The following is a 19,839-nucleotide window of genomic DNA, read 5'->3' as shown; positions in this document are numbered from 1 at the left end:
AAAACCATCCCAGGAGACACCTAAACATTAGATCAAACCTTCATGGGAAGGTGGCCGTTTTATTGCCTTCATTTTCCCAGGCCTTTGTCATTTTGAACCTGCAGTGCTCCCCTCCTTTTCTCTGGGATCTGAGAGGCTCTGCTTGTCTTTTTTTCTTTCATTCTCTGTGCTGCCTCCACCACCAGTGTACTCCCATTCACACTGTACTCCTGTTACTTCAGGACCAGAGGACGGAGGTGCGGGGCGCTCGGACAGGGGAGCTAGTACTGGGCCTGATGGGCACCAGGCGCAGCAGGGAGGTTGAGCAGCATGGATGGCACCGGCCTGGTCCCTGACTCGGGTTTTGTTTCTGATGTTTTTTCTAAAACTCTCTGAGTTGAGCTCTTAGTTCATACTACTTGATACGTAGGTTAGCACTAACGTCGAGTTCTGCCAGAGACTGGCGAGTCCGTTTAGGGCATCTGTTTCAGGTCTTGACTGTCCTCATCCGAGTCTTCCAGTAAAGGAACGGTGGGCTGCCTTTTCTCATCTTGTTGCTTCAGTTTGATAATTCCTTCTTCTTTGGCATACTCCCTTATTTTTTACTTATAAGGCTTAGTTGGAATGTTTTTTTAATTGGTTTCCTGAAGATGTAGACCTGTGATTTTTGTTTTAAAGGACTTTTCTCTTTTGGGGGTAAGAGGGCATGCGTGATACGGTCCTGTGCACCTGGGCTGGGCGCCTGCTTCAGGGAGCTCAGTGCTGCATGGGAACCTGACCTTGCTTGTGCTTTTGTGGAGGGTGCACCCCCAGGTTATTGCTTGTTACTGGGACTTGAGAAACAAGAAGTGGCATACTGGGGAGAAGTCCGGGTCGAAAAATGGCAGGCCAGAGGAATGGCCTTTTTATTCAGACACTGCCCTCCGACTTTATTATGGTGAAGTTTATTAAAGTGGTCACCAGTCTGAAAAGCCACCAGGAAAAACAAATATGGACCTATTAGCAGGCATATAATGTGAACTGTGCTTCACAGCATAAGAAAGAACTCCCTGTCCCAAGAAGAGAGAGTTCAGCACTGTGACTTGTGTAAACAGAGAGTGTAGCTTACAGATGCAGGCATGCTCCGTGCCAAATACAACTTCGGGCCAGCGCTAATGCCAGGGCCCGAGCTTCCTTACGCAGCCCTGGGAGCTTGGCGGGTTGAGGATGAGGCCCCGGCCGGCAGGCAGCCCTGCGCTCCAGCCCTTTGCCCTGTCGGAGGGCCAGCCATGCGAGGGTCACCTTTGCTCTCGTCTCCTCTCTGCCTCTGATGATGGGTGAGGAGCTCCCTCCGTACAGGGATACTTTGGAGTTTTGTGGGTCTGTTTTTGGCGGGGTGAAGAGAGGGTAGAGTAGCTTGCTTGCTTGCTTCTTTCTTTTTCTCTCCTTCCCTCCTCCTTTCCCACAAATACTGCCTCCCATATAGAAGTTATGCCAGGTAAAGGTGGGTAAACATGTTCTTTACAAGCCCCTTTTCTGACTTGACCCATTGGTCTGTCGTTGCTTCCTTCCCGGATTTTCCCCACCTGTACTTCTGTGTGGCACCTGTCAACCAGGACCTGACTCCCCGGATACCTTGCCATAGGCCCTGGTGCCCTGGGTGGTGGCGGTCGGAGTATGGGGGAGGAGGCCCTGGTAGTTCCGGGTTTTGGCTTGAAGTTGTGCTGCATGGTTCGTGGAGTTTTATTTCTTAAACATTTACCAAAAGAGCACCCTTGAGTGAAATCTCAGCAGCCCTCTTTTGAATTGGGAGTTCCTAGAGTTTTTCGGGGGAGGACAATGAGGTTTCTGCGGTCAGAGCTGCTGCAGGCTTGAGGAAGCGAGAGGGTAGTGAGAGCCATTGCCTCCCCAGCCTGAGAGACCAAGGGCGTGGCAGGCCGAGGGGTTCCTGCAATAGGTCAGCCCCGGGCTCTGCTGATACAGTGACCTTGTTCCATGGCAGCTCCATGGTTACCCTGCAGCTGCCAGCACTCGGGAGTCAGAATGCAAATATGAAATGTCAGTGACCCTTTCTCTCCCTTTCCAGGTGTTTAGGACAGACCTGATCACCGCTATGAAGTTGCATGACTCCTATCAGCTGAACCCAGATGAGTACTATGTGTTGGCAGATCCCTGGAGACAGGAGTGGGAGAAAGGGGTCCAGGTGCCCGTGAGCCCTGGGACCATCCCTCAGCCTGTGGCCAGGTAGACGTGCCTCTCCACCTGCCATTGCCTTTCTGCCCTGACAGGTGCCTGAGAAGAGCAGTGAAATAACAGGGGGCCTCAAGTGGCCACAGAAATGTGTAGAAACACACGTTAGGTCCACAGAGTAGTGATTTTGTGGGCCATGGGCCTCGAAACTTAGTATTCCAGCCATCTTGGGAAGGTGCTGCTCTCTTACGAGAGGAGGGCAAATTCCAAGACATTTTGGGGAGGTGACTGGTTGGGGGAGGGAAATGTGGATGTTTACACAACTGCTGCTTTTTTTCCCTCACCCCACCCCCACTCGTGTTCACCCTGGAGAACAGTTCTACTGGAGAGGAGTGCCTGGCTTCTTGGGTGTTGCAGGGATGGGCTCCACCTCCGGAGGAAGGCAGGTGTGAGGAGGCCTGCCAGGTCATGGTTATGTGGAAGGGGAGCCTTCGGAGGAGGGACGTTTGAGGAGTTCTCCCCCGGATGGACTTTGCCCAGTTGTTCTTGCCGGGCTTTCTCTGGAGTGACCTATAAAGCATTTTTCCCCTTAAGGGTCTTGTGGGCCCGGGTCCTTGATGACTTACCTCCGACGCGGAGCTGGAGCCAGTTCGCTCATTTGTTCACTGTGTTGCTCAGCTGATGTGGAGGCCCCTCAGAGGGAGGGAAGATTCAGGGCCTCTGTGCTCAGCTAGTGCCTGGTTTCTCTGCCGTGCTGTCGGTCAGCTGCCAGCTTTGTGAAGTGGGCAGTTTTGGGGTCTCTGTGACAAATGTCCCCATAAGTGTGCAGGTTTAAATGACCACTCCGGTGCCTCCGTAGGCCCGAGTCCTGGACTCTGCAGGATAAACACCGTGCTGGCCTTTGAGTCTACCTCTGGGGCACAGCACGAGCTGTTTCAGCATTGGCAATCCGCATCCAGGAGTGACTCGCCAGATCATTTTTTTATTTGGGAGCCCAGCACAAGAGCAGCTTATGGAGTATTTAGCTGAAACCCTGCTCTTGGCTGAGTCGGAGAAAGAACTCCTTTTGGTTTGCCTATTTCAGTGTCCTGTGGATAAAATCAGTCTGGTAATTATGAGGCAGATGACAGTACTCTGACACTCTTTGGACCACTTGTTAATGCTGACACATGGCGACGTGGGGGAGGAACCGTGTGGACGTGCGGGGCTGTGATGCTGGGGCTGTGTCTTTAGGAAGAGCGCCCATCCTTCCAAATTGGGAGGGATTCGATCTTGTGTGCTGACATTTCTTTCGAGTGGGGTGCGGTAGAAGGCACTCCAGGTGTTAACAGGTTTGGGGAGAGGGTGGCAGTGTAAGGAGAAGCGGGAGCTTGTGCTCCTCTCCTGGGATCCCAAGGGTGTGTTGGGAGAGTCCCCTACTTGGCTAGGCCTCTTTTGGATTCTTAGCCTGCTTACTAACGGACAAGGCCTAGTCTGGTTTTCACGATTAGAGGTGGTGGGTTTGTCCCCTTGGTTCCGCAGTGCCCCGCTGTGCAGGTCCTGCCTTTGTGGCTCTCTGCCGTGTGTTGTTGAGAGCCCGGGGCTAGGCCTTCAGCAGGGTGCACATGCCTGATCGGTGGAAAGTGATTTAGTCTCGAACCCTTGAAACCCAGGGGGCCAGTGTTTCGGGGCTGCTGGTGGGTCGGGGCAGCTGCTGTCTTAGATCAGGGCAGGCCATGCAGCATCCCGGGAAGCAGATGGGAAAAAGTGGGTGTTGAGGATGTCTCAGTGTTTTCACTCGTATCTGTTTCCCTCATGGGGGCTTTAATGAATCCCACTTAGTTTTATTAGCAGTGACATTAGGGTTTTAAGCCTGTCTTTCTGGTGATAACCTGGGGTTTAGGGCGTTGGAAGTGGAAGCAAGTTTTGGGCCTTGTGACAGACTTGCTTTCATGTGGCAGGAAGGGTAATCTGGCTGCTTTGTTTCCTTGTTAACTAGGGTCGTGTCTGAAGAGAAATCCCTCATGTTCATCAGGCCCAAGAAATACATTGTGTCGCCGGGCTCGGAGCCTCCAGAGTTGGGCTATGTTGATATCCGGACACTGGCCGACAGTGTATGTCGTTACGACCTCAACGACATGGACGCTGCGTGGCTGGAGCTGACCAATGAGGAATTTAAGGAGATGGGTGAGAGACCGTGGGTTATATTGTTCTGTTAACGAAGGACGACTAGAGAAGACTTCCCGGCATACGGGTGTGTAGTGGAAGCTCCTCAGCGTCACCTGGTGAGGCCAGCGCCATCCTTGCTTCAGTCTCAGAATCCTAGGGTCTTGTTCGGGATTCGCGTGTCTGGCCACGGCACCTGGGTTCAGAGGGACTGAGGCTGTGAGAGGCTTGTAGAGCAAGTGGGGGGATTGAAGAACGATATTTTCCATGGGCGTGGGAGGCAGGATTCCCCATCTCTGCCCTGATCTACCCTCCTCCCTTACTTACCTCAAGGGAACCGAAGCCCAGAGAAATGAAGTGACTTCCCCAAGATGACAGGAGGGTCTGGTCCACACAGTTTCCTGCTCTGGTGGTGTTTTCCAGCAATTTCATTCAGATCCTTTCTTCTTGTGGCCTGTTGTTTCTCACAGTAAACTCCATGCCAGCCAAGCTCACCGTTTTCTAATACACCTCTTGTATTTTACCTCCATGCTTCTCCTCAAGTCCTGCTCCAAACCCGGAGTGCTTTTACCTTTTACCTGTTCACCTCGGTCCTGCTCTCTTTCTGTGAAACCCCCGCTTGGCTGAACATTTTGCCCATTGTGGTCTATTTTCTGTGAGTTCTTCTTTTTGTGTGTACCCACCGCTCGGAGCTTCTGTACCTTGTTTTACTTGCGCCTCCTGGTGTCAAGACCAGGATGGCACGTAGGTTTCCTTGACGCCCCTGACTGCTATGTGCTGCTCGAAGGGCTGTGATGAGCAGGCGCACGGAGGTCAAGTCTGGGCTCGGTGTGAGAGACTCTGAGGACTCGTTAGAATTAGTGCTGTGGGTCCTGGGTCGGGGAGAGGTGGCAGAGAGGTCTTTTGGCGGTTTGGCACCCAGGGAGCATCTACAGAATGCTTGGTGGCTGATCTCAGAGCCCTGAGGGACAAAGACTGCTTTTGCTGCAGATCAGTCCCTGAGCCTCGCCCAGGGCCCTGCAAACAGCAGCTGCCTGCTGGGCCGCCTCGCTGCTCCCAGCCCGCTGAATGGGAGCAGCAGTGCCGACTGAGCCGGGAAGGTTGTTGCTTTCTCCTTGTTTGATCGCTCACGTATTTTGACAAAGAGCAGTGCCTTCCTCCTGGTCCCTGCTTTTAAAAGGTGTTAGTGGCCAGGATGTTGGCAAGCCAGGAGGCTGTTTTACCCAGTCTGTTCGTAAGTTTTCAGAGCTCTCTTGGACCTGAATACCGTTCAGTTCTAGCTTCAAAGATCATAAAGTTCTGCTTTGTGGCAGCTGTATCAGGACCCGTGTCATGCACTGGACTGGCTCGGTGTCCTGTCTTACGGCAGCGGGTACGGCCAAAGACGCTGAGGCCTTTGCGGGTGGTTTAAGTAACGCGTACGGGGCTAACTCACCAGATTGAAAGGTAGTGTGGAATACTTTGGCAATCTATGTCTAACATAAATTGAACATACGCTTTTTAAGATGTTTCAGTTTTTATTGGTCTTTGTAATGGGAGAATTTAATTATAAGGCATAGGATTGTATTTTCAAAGCCAGTGTTGGCTTCACAACTGGTAGCAAGAATTGAGATGTAAGTGCCTGGCCAGGCTGTGGAGGATCTTACCAGTAAATAGAGTGTGAGAGATGGATAGGTGGCTTTTTTGAATATGTGCTTAGAGCTTACCACGGTGTCAGCTCTGATGTGTTTTCCAAATTTTTGAAAAGTGTTAATTTGATGGTTTTATGTTTATCAGAGTCATTAGAGCCATAAAAGTTGGCTCTAGTGACCTTTCTATTGTTTGTTGCCACTTACATGTTCTGTCAGAATATTTTTATAGCCTGTTTTTTTCTTTCTGCATGAGTATTTTCATTGTAGGAAGTTTGGAATAGATCCACAAGTGGAAGAAAATAAAAGTCTTACCTCACCACTACTGTAACCACGATAACCACTTGAAATTTATTTTTGATCATTCTTGCATAAGAATGCATTTTATTTGATTCACAATGAGCTATTTCCTTTGCTTCAGACATTCCTTGTGTTTCATGTGTCTTTCATGTGTCTGATTAACTATGCATCTCAACTTTGTAAATTCAGAGGGTGAGGAGGGATAAACCAGTTAAAAACATTTGTGTGCTCACAGTGAAATCTGTTCTCAGAGCAACATTTTCAGCAGCAAGAAATGAATGTTTTGCAGAAGACACCCAAACCATAATATATGGTCATGGTGTTTTTAAAAAAATATTTATTTATTTAGAAGATTTTATTTATTTGAGAGAGAGAGCGAGCATGAGCAGGGAGAGAGGCAGAGGGAGAGAGAAAGGAAGAAGCAGACTATCCACTGAGCAGGGAGCCTGACTCGGGGCTCGATCCCAGGACCCCGGGATCATGACTTGAGCCGAAGGCAGACGCTAAACGACTGAGCCCCCCAGGTTCCTCCCCCCCCTTTTTTAAGATTTTATTTATTTGAGAGAGGGAGAAGCAGACTCCACACTGAGCAGCTCTATCCCAGGGTCCTGGGATCATGACCTGAGCCAAAGGCAGATGCTTGATTGAGCCACCCAGGCGCCCCATGTGTTATGGTTTTGAAGTCACTTACATGTTAGTTGTTATGTATAATATAATGAAATGGTAGTTTGACAATATATGTATTTAATATCCTTAAACCCTTTCAGGATTTATCTTTTGCTTTTCTACTTACAGCACTACATCTCAGTGCGTGACCATAAGTAACAAACTGTTGCATGGAAGATTCTTCCTGCCTTTTAATTTGAAGATCCTTCTTTGGAACAGTGTGAGAGGCATTCAGTAGAAAATGGGACACTCAGGATGGATTTATTTATAAGATGATTTATACATTGTAAATATAAATATACTAATAATGTCTTACTGTAATATTTTTATTAAAAATGTTTTTGTGGCATTTTTCCTTTAGGAATGCCTGAATTAGATGAATACACCATGGAAAGGGTCCTGGAGGAATTCGAACAGCGATGCTATGACAATATGAATCATGCTATAGAGACTGAAGAAGGCCTGGGCATTGAATATGATGAAGATGTTGTCTGTGATGTCTGTCAGTCCCCTGACGGTGAGGACGGCAATGAGATGGTGTTCTGTGACAAATGCAACATCTGTGTGCACCAGGTATGTGGGCAGTAAGGCCCAGAAAGAACGGAGCCGCCTGGGGCGTGAGCTCACCTGCCGCCAGGGAGGCCAGAGGTTTTACCCCGGATGGGGTCTATTTTCCTGCTGTCCTAAGTGAGTGAAAGAAGTGTGCTCAATGGACGACATCTTTTTGTTCCTAATAGGTTCTTACTGTGTTTGAAGTATTTCCTGCTACTTCTTACATAACTGGAAGAATAGGATCCTCTGTGGAAATCTTCTTCCCTCACATGTTTTTATTCCTATCCATAGAAGTAAGGTTTACTTCAAAGGAACATATGAGCCCCCTCTATCCTGGCTCTCACAGCTGAGTTTAGAGATGAACACTGGGGCGGGGGGTGGAGGACAGTTTCTAAAAGGTGTAGTTAGTTTGCTGTATGAGTTTGTGAGGCTGCCATAACGAAATCCCCCAAACGGGGTGGATAACAGACATTTATTATTTTGCAGTTCTGAAGACTAGAAGTGTGAAATCAAGGTGTATTGGCGGGGCCATGTTCTCTCAGAAACCTATGGGGGAATCCTTCCCCTTGCGTCTGTCTGGCATCTGGTGGTTTGCTAACAATTACTGTGTTCTTCGGTTTGCAGCTGCACAATTCTAGTCTCTGCCTTTGTTGTCCCATGGTGTCCTCCTGTGTCTGTCTGCACATGGCTACCTTCTCCTAAGGACACCCGTCATAATGGATTTAGGGGCCCACCTTACTCTCCCGTATGACACCATCTTAACTGATTATTATCTGTTACGACCCTGTTTCCAAATAAGGCCACCTTCTGAGGGACTGGGGTTAGGATAACTTTGTAACTATATGGGACTCAGTTCAACCCATAACATTTGCTAATGTGTTATATAAAAACTGTGATGTTAAAGAAGAGTAAGGAGGTTCCTTTTCTTAAATGTTATTTCCTGTCCTTTGTGATGCCCACTAGCATTTGGTGGTTGCTTGCTACCATCCGACTTCAGTAAGGATGGGCACTGGTCGATTTTAACAGCTGTGACCATCTCTGTCTCTTCTTCTCTCTTCTGTATTCCTTAATGCAATAATGAAGTAATTTGGATTTCTGGGGACACTTGTTCACATATACGCTCATGATTTAAAAGGCTATCCATCTGTTGTTGAGATTTAAAACAAACTTAAAGACTCCTGTGGAGTAGTTCTTTGGGTGACCTCTCAGAAAGAAGAATCAAGTTTGTTCTGTGAAGTTCTTGCTGATCATATTCCTTCTAATACGTCTTCCTCTTGGGCTTCCCCTCTGCCCGAACACGTCACCACCGGTGGCCTTGTGTCCGCTCATCCTGACGAGGAGATGGGAGGCCACAGTCTCTTGCTTTAGTCATGTTACAGGCTACCTTTTGGCTCTAGATTTTCAAATTATCTGGGAAGTTTCCCTGGGATAACAGAATTCTCGAAGTGGTTTTGTTGTGTCAAGATCACTGTGACTACCAGTGTTGCCGTTCTGTTGCTGGTTTTCTTTTCCTGGGTGAAGCTTCAGTATTTTTTATGCCATTTTACTTATTTTTCCTCCCTGAGAATTTTGAGAGCAAGGGTTCTCCTTGAAAACTTGTTGAACCCCCTGTTTTATAAATGGGCTCACTGACGTCAGGTTGGGCCGTTTAGGGCCCCCTGTGGTTTAGTAGCAGCGTTGGAACTGGGACTGGGGACCCTGGGCCCCCAGCGCCCCCCCGTGCCCAGCCTTCTGCCATGCTACATTGCCCCTTTGCCCTCACATTTCACCTTCCTATTGGGAGGTTCTTGAAGGCTTCTCTTGAAGGCATACTGTATTTAATCTTTTAATTTAGCGGAGACTTGATTTTCCAGTAAAAGAAAGTTCTCTCTTCAAATGTGACTTTCTCTAGAAAGCCTGATGCAGACCTTTTTAGTGTTTGAAACCTTAATAGTGTCTTTTAGCCCTATTAGAAGTTTTTTTTTCTGGGAAGTCTGTGTTGACAGTGGCTCACTCATGGTACCGACCTAAGGCTCCTAAGCTCCAATCTTGGTGTTACTTAACTTTGCTCCTCTCTTCATGCTTGTGGTTTCCTTTCTGGGTCCTGGCTATTCAGATTGCAGAGTAGCTGTGTTTTCCTGTCTGGAGGATTGGAGCTATGTTACTGTGTCTCTCGACTTCCTGACTTCTGGTTCATTTAAGGATAAAGTTCTGAACAGTTTGGTGTTTTTAAAGGTTCTGAATGTGCTCCTGGTACCATCTTGGTTTTGTTTCTTCACTTTTCTCTTTTTGAACCATCTTAATGACTTGAGTGGTAAAATCCTCGATTTCAACAGTTTTATGTTGTCTTGTGTAATTTTGCCACCTTGTGCAAAGCAGGCTTTGTTTTAAATATTGGCTGAAGAGACCAAATTCTCTTTGTCTACAAGGTCTCATTTTTCTGTGCCTGTTGTGTTCACTTGGGAGAGGTGGTGGGGTCTAGTGAGGGGATTTTGCTTAGCTATGGGAATGCAGAAGCTCCGTAGTTCATCCTTCTTTCAGAGGTCCTCTCCTTGAACAGCTTTCGGAGACTCCACTGCTTTGTGCATTTTTCCCTCCCTTTGTATCCCACCCACATCAGTAAATCAGAGAAGGAAAAGCTTCCCCCACTTAGCCTCATGGAGTTTTTTGAGAATTTACTGCCCGCTATTTAGAAACTTCGTGTAGATAGATAGGTGCCTGTAGCAATTGAGCAAAGCAGATTTTCTGCAAACCTTTTTGTCCTCCAGGAGTTTTCAGGACCACCTTCTGGTAAATAAGTATGTGTTGATCCCCAAAGATCCCAGATACCTCCTGGCTGCTACTGTGAGGCTGCCTGGCATTTTTGCTGAAGGGAGAGTGTTTCCAGCTGGGTGGACGTGGGAGAACCTCTGTTCTGTTCTGTTAAAATCTTTCTAGGTGTTTTTTAAATTGATAGATACATGGGGAAAAATAAATCCTGTTTCTCTGTTTTCCGTGGGGGATGTGCTGTGTCTTCACAGGCCTGTTACGGAATCCTCAAGGTCCCCGAGGGCAGCTGGCTCTGCCGGACGTGTGCCCTGGGGGTTCAGCCAAAGTGCTTGCTGTGTCCCAAGAAAGGCGGGGCCATGAAGCCTACCCGCAGTGGCACCAAATGGGTCCATGTCAGCTGTGCTCTGTGGATCCCTGAGGTAGGTGTGGTTCTTTTTTTTTTTTTTTTTAAAGGTTTTATTTATTTATTTGACAGAGAGAGACACAGCGAGAGAGAGAACACAAGCAGGGGGAGCGGGAGAGGGAGAAGCAGGCTTCCCGCAGAGCAGGGAGCCCAATGCGGGGCTCGATCCCAGGACCCTGGGATCAGGACCTGAGCCGAGGGCAGACGCTTAACGACTGAGCCACCCAGGCGCCCTAGGTGTGGTTCTTAATAGGAGCCTAGCTCAGGAGTACTATGGGCTTTTAGCTGGGTGTGGGTGTGGGGAGCCGCTCATAAACACGGGGAATTGCAGCTGATGAGTAAAAAGACACCTTTTAATTGCTGTCTTTTTTACCCCCTCTTAAACGGTATCTCAGGCCTACTGTCATCTTGCCGTGGTATATAAATTTGTGGGAGTGTTAACTGGGAGTAGCAGTGAGTAGGATTCTCAGGTGGTTGTGTTGAAACTTCGCTTCAGAACTGTGTCCCAGCTAATCCCCCACTGCTGACGCGCGCTCCCGGGAGTGGGCCTGCGGCGCTCACAGCCATGGCCTCGCTCTGGCCTTCCCCAGGGGTCAGCCCTAAGTCCCTGGGCCTGGTGAGCCGTCCGTGCAGCACTAGGATGGTTAAAGAACCACTGCCTTAGGTCACATTTTTGTGATTTTCTTTCTAATTTCAGGTCTGGTCTAATTTATTTCAAGTCCAGACCTTGACTAATTTAATTTGCATGGCTCACTATGAGACTATCATTTGTGATTCAAATTTCAAGCATTTTTTTTGGTGTGTGATTTTGGTGCATTTTTCCTCCTGAGGAAAATTATCTGGGAATGATTTGGATTGGAGTCTTGGTAGCACCGGATCTCATGGTTTGGTATTAACAGGGATACAGTTCAGTGATCCAGGCTGAATGCAGACAGGATGCCTTATTTATCTTGGGAATTTTCCACTTTGAATGTAGTAATGTTTTCTGACTGAAGAGAATGGTTTTCTTCACTGAGGGAGATACTAAAATTAGTATGTATTTACTTCATTGTTCACAAACTATTTAAATATATTTAAGAAGGCTATTTGGTCTTGGCCACTTCGTTGTGGGCCAGAGGTCTAGTAGATTGCATTGTGTCGATACAGACCCATCTTTGCTGCCCAACACTCAGGTGAGAAATGACTGTTACCAGTTATCTGAGTGTATTTATCAACAGGACCCCCCATCCCCGATGCACGGAAGGCATGGAGCATGGCGACTGGGCTCTGGGTTCTCTACTGCCGCTGGCCCAGAGCTGGCCCCTGCACTTGTCCAGATGCTTGAAAGTAGGGGTTTTCCTGCCCTAGGAGAGTGCATGCATGCCCCTTGCCACTGGCTGGCAGGAGGTCTGTAGGAAAATAGGTTGCTGCTGTCCGTGCTCAGCTCTTGCTTGTCTGATGGTCTCTGCTGCCTTGTCTTGCTATTCCTTGGGCCTCTAGGTGAGCATTGGCAGCCCCGAGAAGATGGAGCCCATCACGAAGGTGTCTCACATCCCCAGCAGTCGGTGGGCGCTGGTGTGTAGTCTCTGCAATGAGAAGTTTGGGGCCTCCATACAGGTAATCCGCTTGGTCATAATGGCGTCATTTTCCTTCTCTGTTTGCGGGCTGGACGAGGGAGGGCTCTGTGAATGGTCAGGGGATTTGGGGATGGGTCTAGGATCAAGGTTCTCACAGGTCTTCTGAGGCTGCTGAGGAATGATTTGAGCCCAGTGCAAACACCTTTAGCTGGTGGATTGTATCCAGTGTAACTGGAGCCCCAGCTATAACAATCACAGAGCACCACGGAAGGCCGCCTGAGCTGTAAGGCAGGTCCAGTTTGTCTCTGGTTTCTGCCTTCCTGCCCCAAGCCGGCGCTGCAGCTCTTCCCACAGGCGAACACCTTCCGGGACGCACCAGTCTCGACCCTGGCGCCGTGGCCGCCCTGCCTCCTGCACTTGCAGGGCCGGTGGCAGAGCCGCCTCTGTGGCTGCCTCCTGACCCTGCGAGACCTTAGCTGGGCGCTGTTCGAAGTCCGCTCGGTGTGCCGATACCTTTGTGTTTGCTGGAAGAGAGTCCTCGGAGCGCCAGCCGGGTGGACGGACACCCACGAGGTGCCGCACCAAGTGTTGTTTGCAGAGGCTGCTCTCTGCATGCAGGTTGGATATCTTGATGCGTCGTGGCACCACGTGTGGGACGGGGTGCTGCTGTGTGAAAACCGGGCCTGCGGTTTTTGCGTCCATACACACAGATGTAGAAAATCATTAGGTAGGTAGAATTATGGAGGGAATGTAAATGATGTGCTGGTTTTGCAGGTTTTCTCAACCTCTGTGCTCCAGAGGTTGGTTCCGGGCTTCACCGTGATGCTGTTCCATTCGCCAAGGTTTCAAATGCCGTTTGTGGCGGACGTTGGCCCTGAAGAGCTGGCCGAGTGCCGCTCTTCCCGGGAGGTCCCACGTCAGGGCCACAGGCTGGTCTTCAGTCTCCGCCACACATGCTGAGAGCAGAGGCACTGTTTTAGAGCAGCTTCTCATGGGGCAGGAAACCCAACAGATCGGCACAGAGACGAACTGCCAGGCTTAGGTTTTAAGGAAAGGACCTCGTTGGGCAAAATCATTTTCTGTTTTGGCTGATAAGACTTCTTTCAGTAAAGTAATCCACTGACCGGAGGTTTTTAAAATTTTTCATTTTGTAAACCTGGTATTTCTGCTTTTCTTCATTATCACCTCCACTGGAGTTCAAGAATCCAAAATGTAACATATTCAGAAGTTGAGGCATGAGATAGCTGGTGGGGTTTGGCTACAGATCTTGAACGTTGTGCAGGGTTTTGCGTGTGAATAGAATCAGTTTAAAACTAAAACATGGCAAAACCCTCTGGCCTTTTGGGAAAGAATGGAAGATAAATTTTTTTAAAAGTCTCAGAATTAAAAACAAGCATTAGAGCCCTGGGAGTGCGTTTCTGCGTAGACCTACCCATGTGAGCACTTGCAGGACACAAGCTGAGGGAGACTGAGGGAAATGGAAGTTATTTCTTCCATGTTACCTGATGTTCTGCGGATAGGAATTTATGCCCTTTCCTGAGTACACCAATCCTGGTCCTGAACTGATGTTTGTGAGAGGTGGGTGAATGAGATCTTCTGTTTCTCTTTTGAAGAGAGAACGGTAAAATGACTTTTTTTTGTTGCCACTGACCTCTTTTCCCAGAACATTAATTTGAAGGAGTCTAAGAGGCCAAGTAAGGTTGATGATTTTTCATATCTTCACAGAATAGATTGATTTTATTAAAGAATTCCTCTCTGAAATGTCTGCAGCTGTGAAGGCTCTGGTTTATGTTTCTGTAACATCTGTTTGCTGAGTCAACCTGAATAGGAAAACCCAAAGGAAGGCCATTTGGCGCTTTTACAAAGTCCTGTATAAATATTCTGCTGCAGTTCATTCCTCTTTAAGGTTGGAGCGTTTGGGTTAGGTGTAGTTTAAGCCAAATCCAGAGAGTGTCACAGTCATCTGTTCCTACTTTTTCTGCCCACTTGGCCGTGTGCTAAAAGGGAGGAGCACTTTGTCTTTTAATGATAGTGGCCAGGTGTGTGTGTGTGTTCTGCCTGCCGCTAAAGCTGATGTCACACATTTCTTGGAATTGAGATTATTTATCGGTAAAATTAAGAGATTTATGTGAGTTCATGTGCCTTAAGTGTTTGTAATGGGGGGATTGGTGAAGGGAGCTGGATTTTCTATACTTCTGGGTAAAAGAGACTTTATAAAAATGGAAGAAATCACGGCTGGCAGTGAGTCACCTCTTAAATACTGAAATGATTAGGGGAAAAAGCCCCCACTCCAGCCTCTGTCATTTGTGGTTATGGGATTCAGGGTCTGTTGCATAAGTTTAGTTAAGCTTTTCAGCTGGCCTGGGGCCACTGGGTTCTGCTCCTCTCTGCAGTCCTGATGTGCCCGGGGGTCACTTGGCCTCACACAAATACAGTGTTGCTTTTAAGGGACTGGCTTCAGTCACTGCAAGGAATCTCCTTCCAGGGATTTACTCAGCAAGATCAGATGGGGAGAAGTTAATGACTTTTCTCCTGCTAGCCTTCTGGCTTGCCACCTACATCAAGGCTCTAATTGTCGCCCTGATCAGGCAGTGAGAGCGAAGGTGTTCAGTGAGGAGGAAGGCACAGCAGGGTGGTGCCTGGTCTCTAGGACGACCTCTCTTTGACCCACCGGGAAGCGGCTCCTTCACAGTTGTGCTGCCACTCTGCAGTTAGTCGCGCGTGGTGCTGGGCCACCCCTGGCCCCGGAAGCCTTCCGCATCTGGTGGAACTTCTTCACCAGTGAGGAGACCTTTTCCCATCCCCCTTCCTGTGCTGGATTCTCCTTTTTCCTGTTCTTTCCTACTCTTCCAGGAGTTTTCTATTCACTCTCCTCAGACTTGAGCAGCCCTCGGCTGCTTGGAAGAAATGTACCATTTATTTTCCCACTCATGTAGGGCTCTTCCTGGCTGGAAGTAAGCGTGAGGATTCACGTTCCTTGAGAAACTCTGACTAGTAGTTATTTTTCCTGAAGAGATTCTTTTTCAAGCTTTTTATATAAGCACTTAAAAAAATTTTTTTTTAAAGATTTTATTTATTTGTCAGAGAACGAGAGCACGAGTAGGGGGAGCGGCAGAGGGAGAGGGAGAAGCAGACTCCTCGCTGAGCAGGGATCCCGATGCGGGGCTCAATCCCAGGACCCTGGGACCATGGTCTGACCTGAAAGCAGATGCTTAACCACCTGAGCCACCCAGGCGCCCCTATATAAGCACTTTAAAAAGAGTTCAAATCTAGGAAAACCAATTCCTCAGTTTACTCTGCATGTAGAGCACATGTTCCTTGTAGTATAATCTGTGTGCCAGACCGCCTTTGTCTACATGTGTCTTTTGTCGTCATTGTATCTGCTTTAAGAGGCGTTTTGGATGCAGTTACTTTTCTGAGAGAGTGATGGTTTGGTTTATGAATCCTTTCATTGAAAGAGTTCCCTTAAATAAGCCTTACCTTACTTAAGACTGGACTGGACATGCCAGGGTTAACCCAGGTAGAGCGCCCCCTCCTGGCATGTGTTTGAAGTGCCCCTCTTCCTGCACCTGTATGTGAAGAGGGTGCCTAGCATGGAGGGCCTTCAGCCACCCTGTCACTCCATAACCGTCTTTTCTCTCATTCTCTGTACCCTTTCCAGTGCTCTGTGAAGAACTGCCGCACGGCCTTCCACGTGACCTGTGCTTTCGACCGGGGCCTGGAGATGAAGACCATCTTGGCGGAGAACGATGAAGTCAAGTTCAAGTCCTACTGCCCGAAGCACAGCTCGCATAGAAAACCCGAGGAGAGCCTCAGTGAAGGGGCCGCGCAGGAGAATGGGGCTTCTGAGTGTTCCCCTCGGAATCCGCTGGAGCCGTTCGCCAGCCTCGAGCAGAATCAGGAGGAGGCCCACCGGGTGAGTGTGCGCAAGCAGAAGCTGCAGCAGCTGGAGGATGAGTTCTACACCTTCGTCAACCTGCTGGATGTTGCCAGGGCCCTGCGGCTGCCCGAGGAAGTAGTGGATTTCCTGTACCAGTACTGGAAGTTGAAGAGGAAGGTTAACTTCAACAAGCCCTTGATCACTCCAAAGAAAGACGAAGAGGACAATCTAGCGAAGCGGGAGCAGGATGTCTTGTTTAGGAGGCTGCAGCTGTTCACTCATCTGCGGCAGGACCTGGAGAGGGTAATGATTGACACTGACACCTTGTAGTGACTTAGAAGAGAAGATTGCAAAGAGGCGGCTGCTTGCCCAGAGCAAGGAATGGTAGCCAGTTCCTTCACTCGCAGACCCTTGTACACACTGCAGCATGAGGTGGTGTCGGTTAAATATATTTACGGGCTGGCCAACTCCTTGTACATATGTGTGAGACTGCCACAGGGTGGGGAGCTTCTCTGTGATTTATTTTTAAAACACTTTCCCACTAATCCTTGTTGTTCTTCTGTAAGATCAAATGGGGTGTGTCCCCTTCCCCCTTCATTCCAGTACTAGAGGGAACTGAGCCCCAGGAAGATGACCCAGGGATTGGCTCGGAATTGTTTGCAGACGGAGTTAGACCAGGTGGATTTGATTCATGGTGGGGGCAGCCAGAAGTAGGACGCTCTCTCGTTCAAACCTGGGCTAACACTGGGTGCTGCTGACGGGCTCATCAAGGAGAGCCAAGCACTGCCCCTCTGGCGCACCTTCGCTTCTTGGCTAATTCACAGGGACGCTCCTGGTGCCGCCCCGGGGGAGAGCAGGCAGCGGGTGCCGATGTGTGTGCGTGACCTTAACGTACACATGTGGATCTGTTCCCGAAGGTTCTCCTGGCAGTGAGGTGCTAAGTCATCACTGAGGCAGAGTATATATACTGTGCGTGTGTGCTCGTGTGTCCCTGTCCACGCGTGTCTGTGCAGGGGTGGGGCGGGCTCGCCGGCGCATCGGGCTGCCTGATCTGAGGGGCCCCGAGTAATGCTCAGTACACTACTTGAGCCCATGACTGGCTTGTGGACGTAGTGGCTGTTGGCTGCCTGGAGCCTCGGCTGATGGCACTTCCTTCAACTCTTGGCTGCTTTGTGCCCCGCCAGCTCTCCGTTACCTTTGGAGTGCCAGTCTGGACCTCCCTCCCTGCTGCAGGAATAATTAGGAGTGGGCTGTCTTCCCTCCAGGGCCTCCTGTTCCCTGTAGGTAGTTTCTGACTGAGATTGCTAATTGGGGATGCGTCCTAGAGCACCTTCTGCGTCAACTCCCCTGACTGCCAGCTACGATTAAATTCATTAGTGCACGGGAGCTGGGCCCCAAGCTCTCTGGCCTGAAGCTTCCTGCACTGAAAGGCACCCAAGTGGCCTGAAACCGTTAACGCATCGCCCCCAAGCACCTCACTTACTAGCAGGGAGTGATTCACCTGCCTGGGAGATGATTTGAAATGAGAGTGTAGGCCAAGAATAGGGATAAATTGGAGGAATATTAAAGCCGAAAGATCCAGCTCTCACAGAGACCTGCGTGGCCCTGCTAAAGATGGCATAGGAGCGGAAGTATTAAGTGATCATTAGAGATCCTTTTAGTATGAGACCCGAGTGCCCGAGGGCCAGCATGTTGTGCCACCCCCTCCCTGCCCGGTTCCGATGGATTCCAGATTCAGGCGGAGGCAGGCGGGAGGAGGGTTTGTGAGGCTCTGTGCTGCCGTACCCCCCCTGGTGGTGAGTGTAAAGAAGACCTCGCCTCAACCACACATGTATGTGTGGCAGTTTTGTTCAGAGAGGAGAAAGGGATTCAGAAGGATAAACTGGAATCCTGGTGAGAAGCCATTATTCCCAGCCTGACGACCGCTGTACGTGGGGGTGCATGAGCTATGGAGTCAGATAGTCCTCAGGAGGGAGGACGAGAAGTCTAAATGTTTGGACTGTTGTTTGTCTCACGATCACCACAGAATAAAAGTGTAGAAAATGCTTGTGGTGTACTAACTCTTTTCTGTACTTCAGTTACTCAGATTAACACGCACTTACAATTAAATTCTAAACATTTTTTTGGAGTCCTCACTGTTGGTTTTTAAGTAGAATGATACCAATGATGTACGAGAAACAGGGAATAAATCAGGATTTTTGTGTGTGTGTGGCATTACTTACATTTATTTTATTAAAAGCCTAAGAGATTTTAGGGAATTTAGTGTCAGTTTAAAGTGGGCTCATTACAATGGAAAAACAAAAAGTTTTTCAGAATTTGCCGTGAGGCCCGCGATGGTGGTGGCTTTAAAAACCATTGCAATCGTTGCTGTGCCCCTGAGAGCGGCATGGTGCTTTGTAATCATAGACAGTAAGTATGTCAGGCCAAAGGTTCGTCAGGGCAGGGGTGACCGGAACAAATCATAAATTACGTTGTCTTTCAATTAAGAGTTCTGCTAATAAACACAGCAGTAGTTCATAGCAGGTATGCAGAAGCCGTGACTACACGGGATTATAATCAAGGCTGTGGTCAATCCTAAACTGACAAATGAGTAGCCTTCATTAGAAATGCGAACAACTGATGAACGATAAGGTTAATAGCTTTCTTGGAAATACACACCTCGGGGCATTCCACACCTGGGCACAGTTCTGGATGGGAAAGTTAGGTGGCAGGAGTGCATTTTAGGAGGGCTTGGGAACCCCCATCTTTAAGAAGACACAATTGCTGATGTGTAGTCCATGGCTAGGTCAAGTTCCCAGGGCCGCCACTTCACTCTGCTGGGATCCCTTCCCCCTAGACGTTGTCTTTTACAAGATGCAGTAAACAGTTCAGCAAGTGAGAACTTACTCAAAGACCTGCCCCCTCTGCACGTGGGGCTAGCTCATCGAGAGGGCCAGCTCGTGGGAGACTGTCCTACTCACCACTCAGTGGAATGGTTACCACTGAGAATCTGATGGAGGCTACAGTTGTCCCTGAACAAAAGGCATGTTGAGCTCTAGTGTGCGAACAGTGTTTGGGATTCAGGAAAACCCCTTGAGGCCATTCTTGAATTCCTGAGGACAGTGGTTCTCGGAGTGTGGGCCCCAATCAGCAGCAGCAGCAGGACCTGGAAACTTAACAGAAGTGCCAAGTTTTGGACCCCACCTCTGACTCCAGAAGCTGGGACGGGGGGTTAGTGGCCAGCATTCTGTGTTTGAGGGGTCCCACGTGTGTGTTTGAGAGTCACTGCTTTTGGGGAAAGCCTGACTCTGGTTTAGCATGGTGTGAGAGTGCACCCATCAACTTCTTTTTCTGGTAACTCCTTGCTGGCAGCTCGGAGAGGATGAAGCAGGGGAGGACGTTTGGTTGAGCGGCGCAATGGAAGGGCCGAGCAGGGCCTGTTTCCAGGGTCGAGCCCCCAGGCACAGGCGGGGCTGCTGGTGGAAGTTGTCCTGTGAGGAGTGCTTTGTGCATAAAGGAGGGAAGGTTTAGGGCACTCACTAGTCTAAATGTGGTCAGCCGGGCCTGGGTTATTCAGGGGTTGATTTGTCCCAATGAAAATCCACCCTGGCCTTAGCTTTTTGGGGTTACAGGTAGAGGTTTCTCATCAGAGATCACGGGGGGAACAGAAGTGGAATTTTCCCACCTAGCGGCCATTGTGGGAGCCTTTCCTGGGGATAGTGATTGAAGCTATCAATTAAATTTAAATAGTATGCAAAGTTCAGGTACCCTGGTTTTCCTAGTTTCTGTTTTCATGGATACTTTCAAGTCAGAGAGATCTAAGTATCTTGGCTG

General features: G+C 49.0%; 1 protein-coding gene across 9 annotated transcripts in view; it reads left to right on the top strand.

Annotated features, from left to right (window-relative positions):
* JADE1 (jade family PHD finger 1) overlaps positions 1 to 19,839 on the top strand; it is a 60,272-nt gene that overhangs the window by 31,105 nt on the left and 9,328 nt on the right. For all 9 annotated transcript variants that reach the window (XM_035023068.1, XM_035023075.1, XM_035023069.1 and 6 more), the window contains 6 exons: positions 2,045 to 2,202; positions 4,127 to 4,314; positions 7,249 to 7,460; positions 10,439 to 10,606; positions 12,070 to 12,186; positions 15,808 to 16,329. In XM_035023068.1, the coding sequence (XP_034878959.1) occupies positions 2,045 to 2,202; positions 4,127 to 4,314; positions 7,249 to 7,460; positions 10,439 to 10,606; positions 12,070 to 12,186; positions 15,808 to 16,329 (1,365 nt within the window). The remainder of the gene's footprint in view (positions 1 to 2,044; positions 2,203 to 4,126; positions 4,315 to 7,248; positions 7,461 to 10,438; positions 10,607 to 12,069; positions 12,187 to 15,807; positions 16,330 to 19,839) is intronic.

This window comes from Mirounga leonina, unplaced genomic scaffold, assembly GCF_011800145.1.
Source record: "Mirounga leonina isolate KUSES-001 unplaced genomic scaffold, KU_Mleo_1.0 Mir_176, whole genome shotgun sequence".
NCBI classification, from domain to species: Eukaryota; Metazoa; Chordata; class Mammalia; order Carnivora; family Phocidae; genus Mirounga; species Mirounga leonina.
Note: the sequence above shows the minus strand (reverse complement) of the source record. Positions and strands in the feature narration are given on the sequence as shown.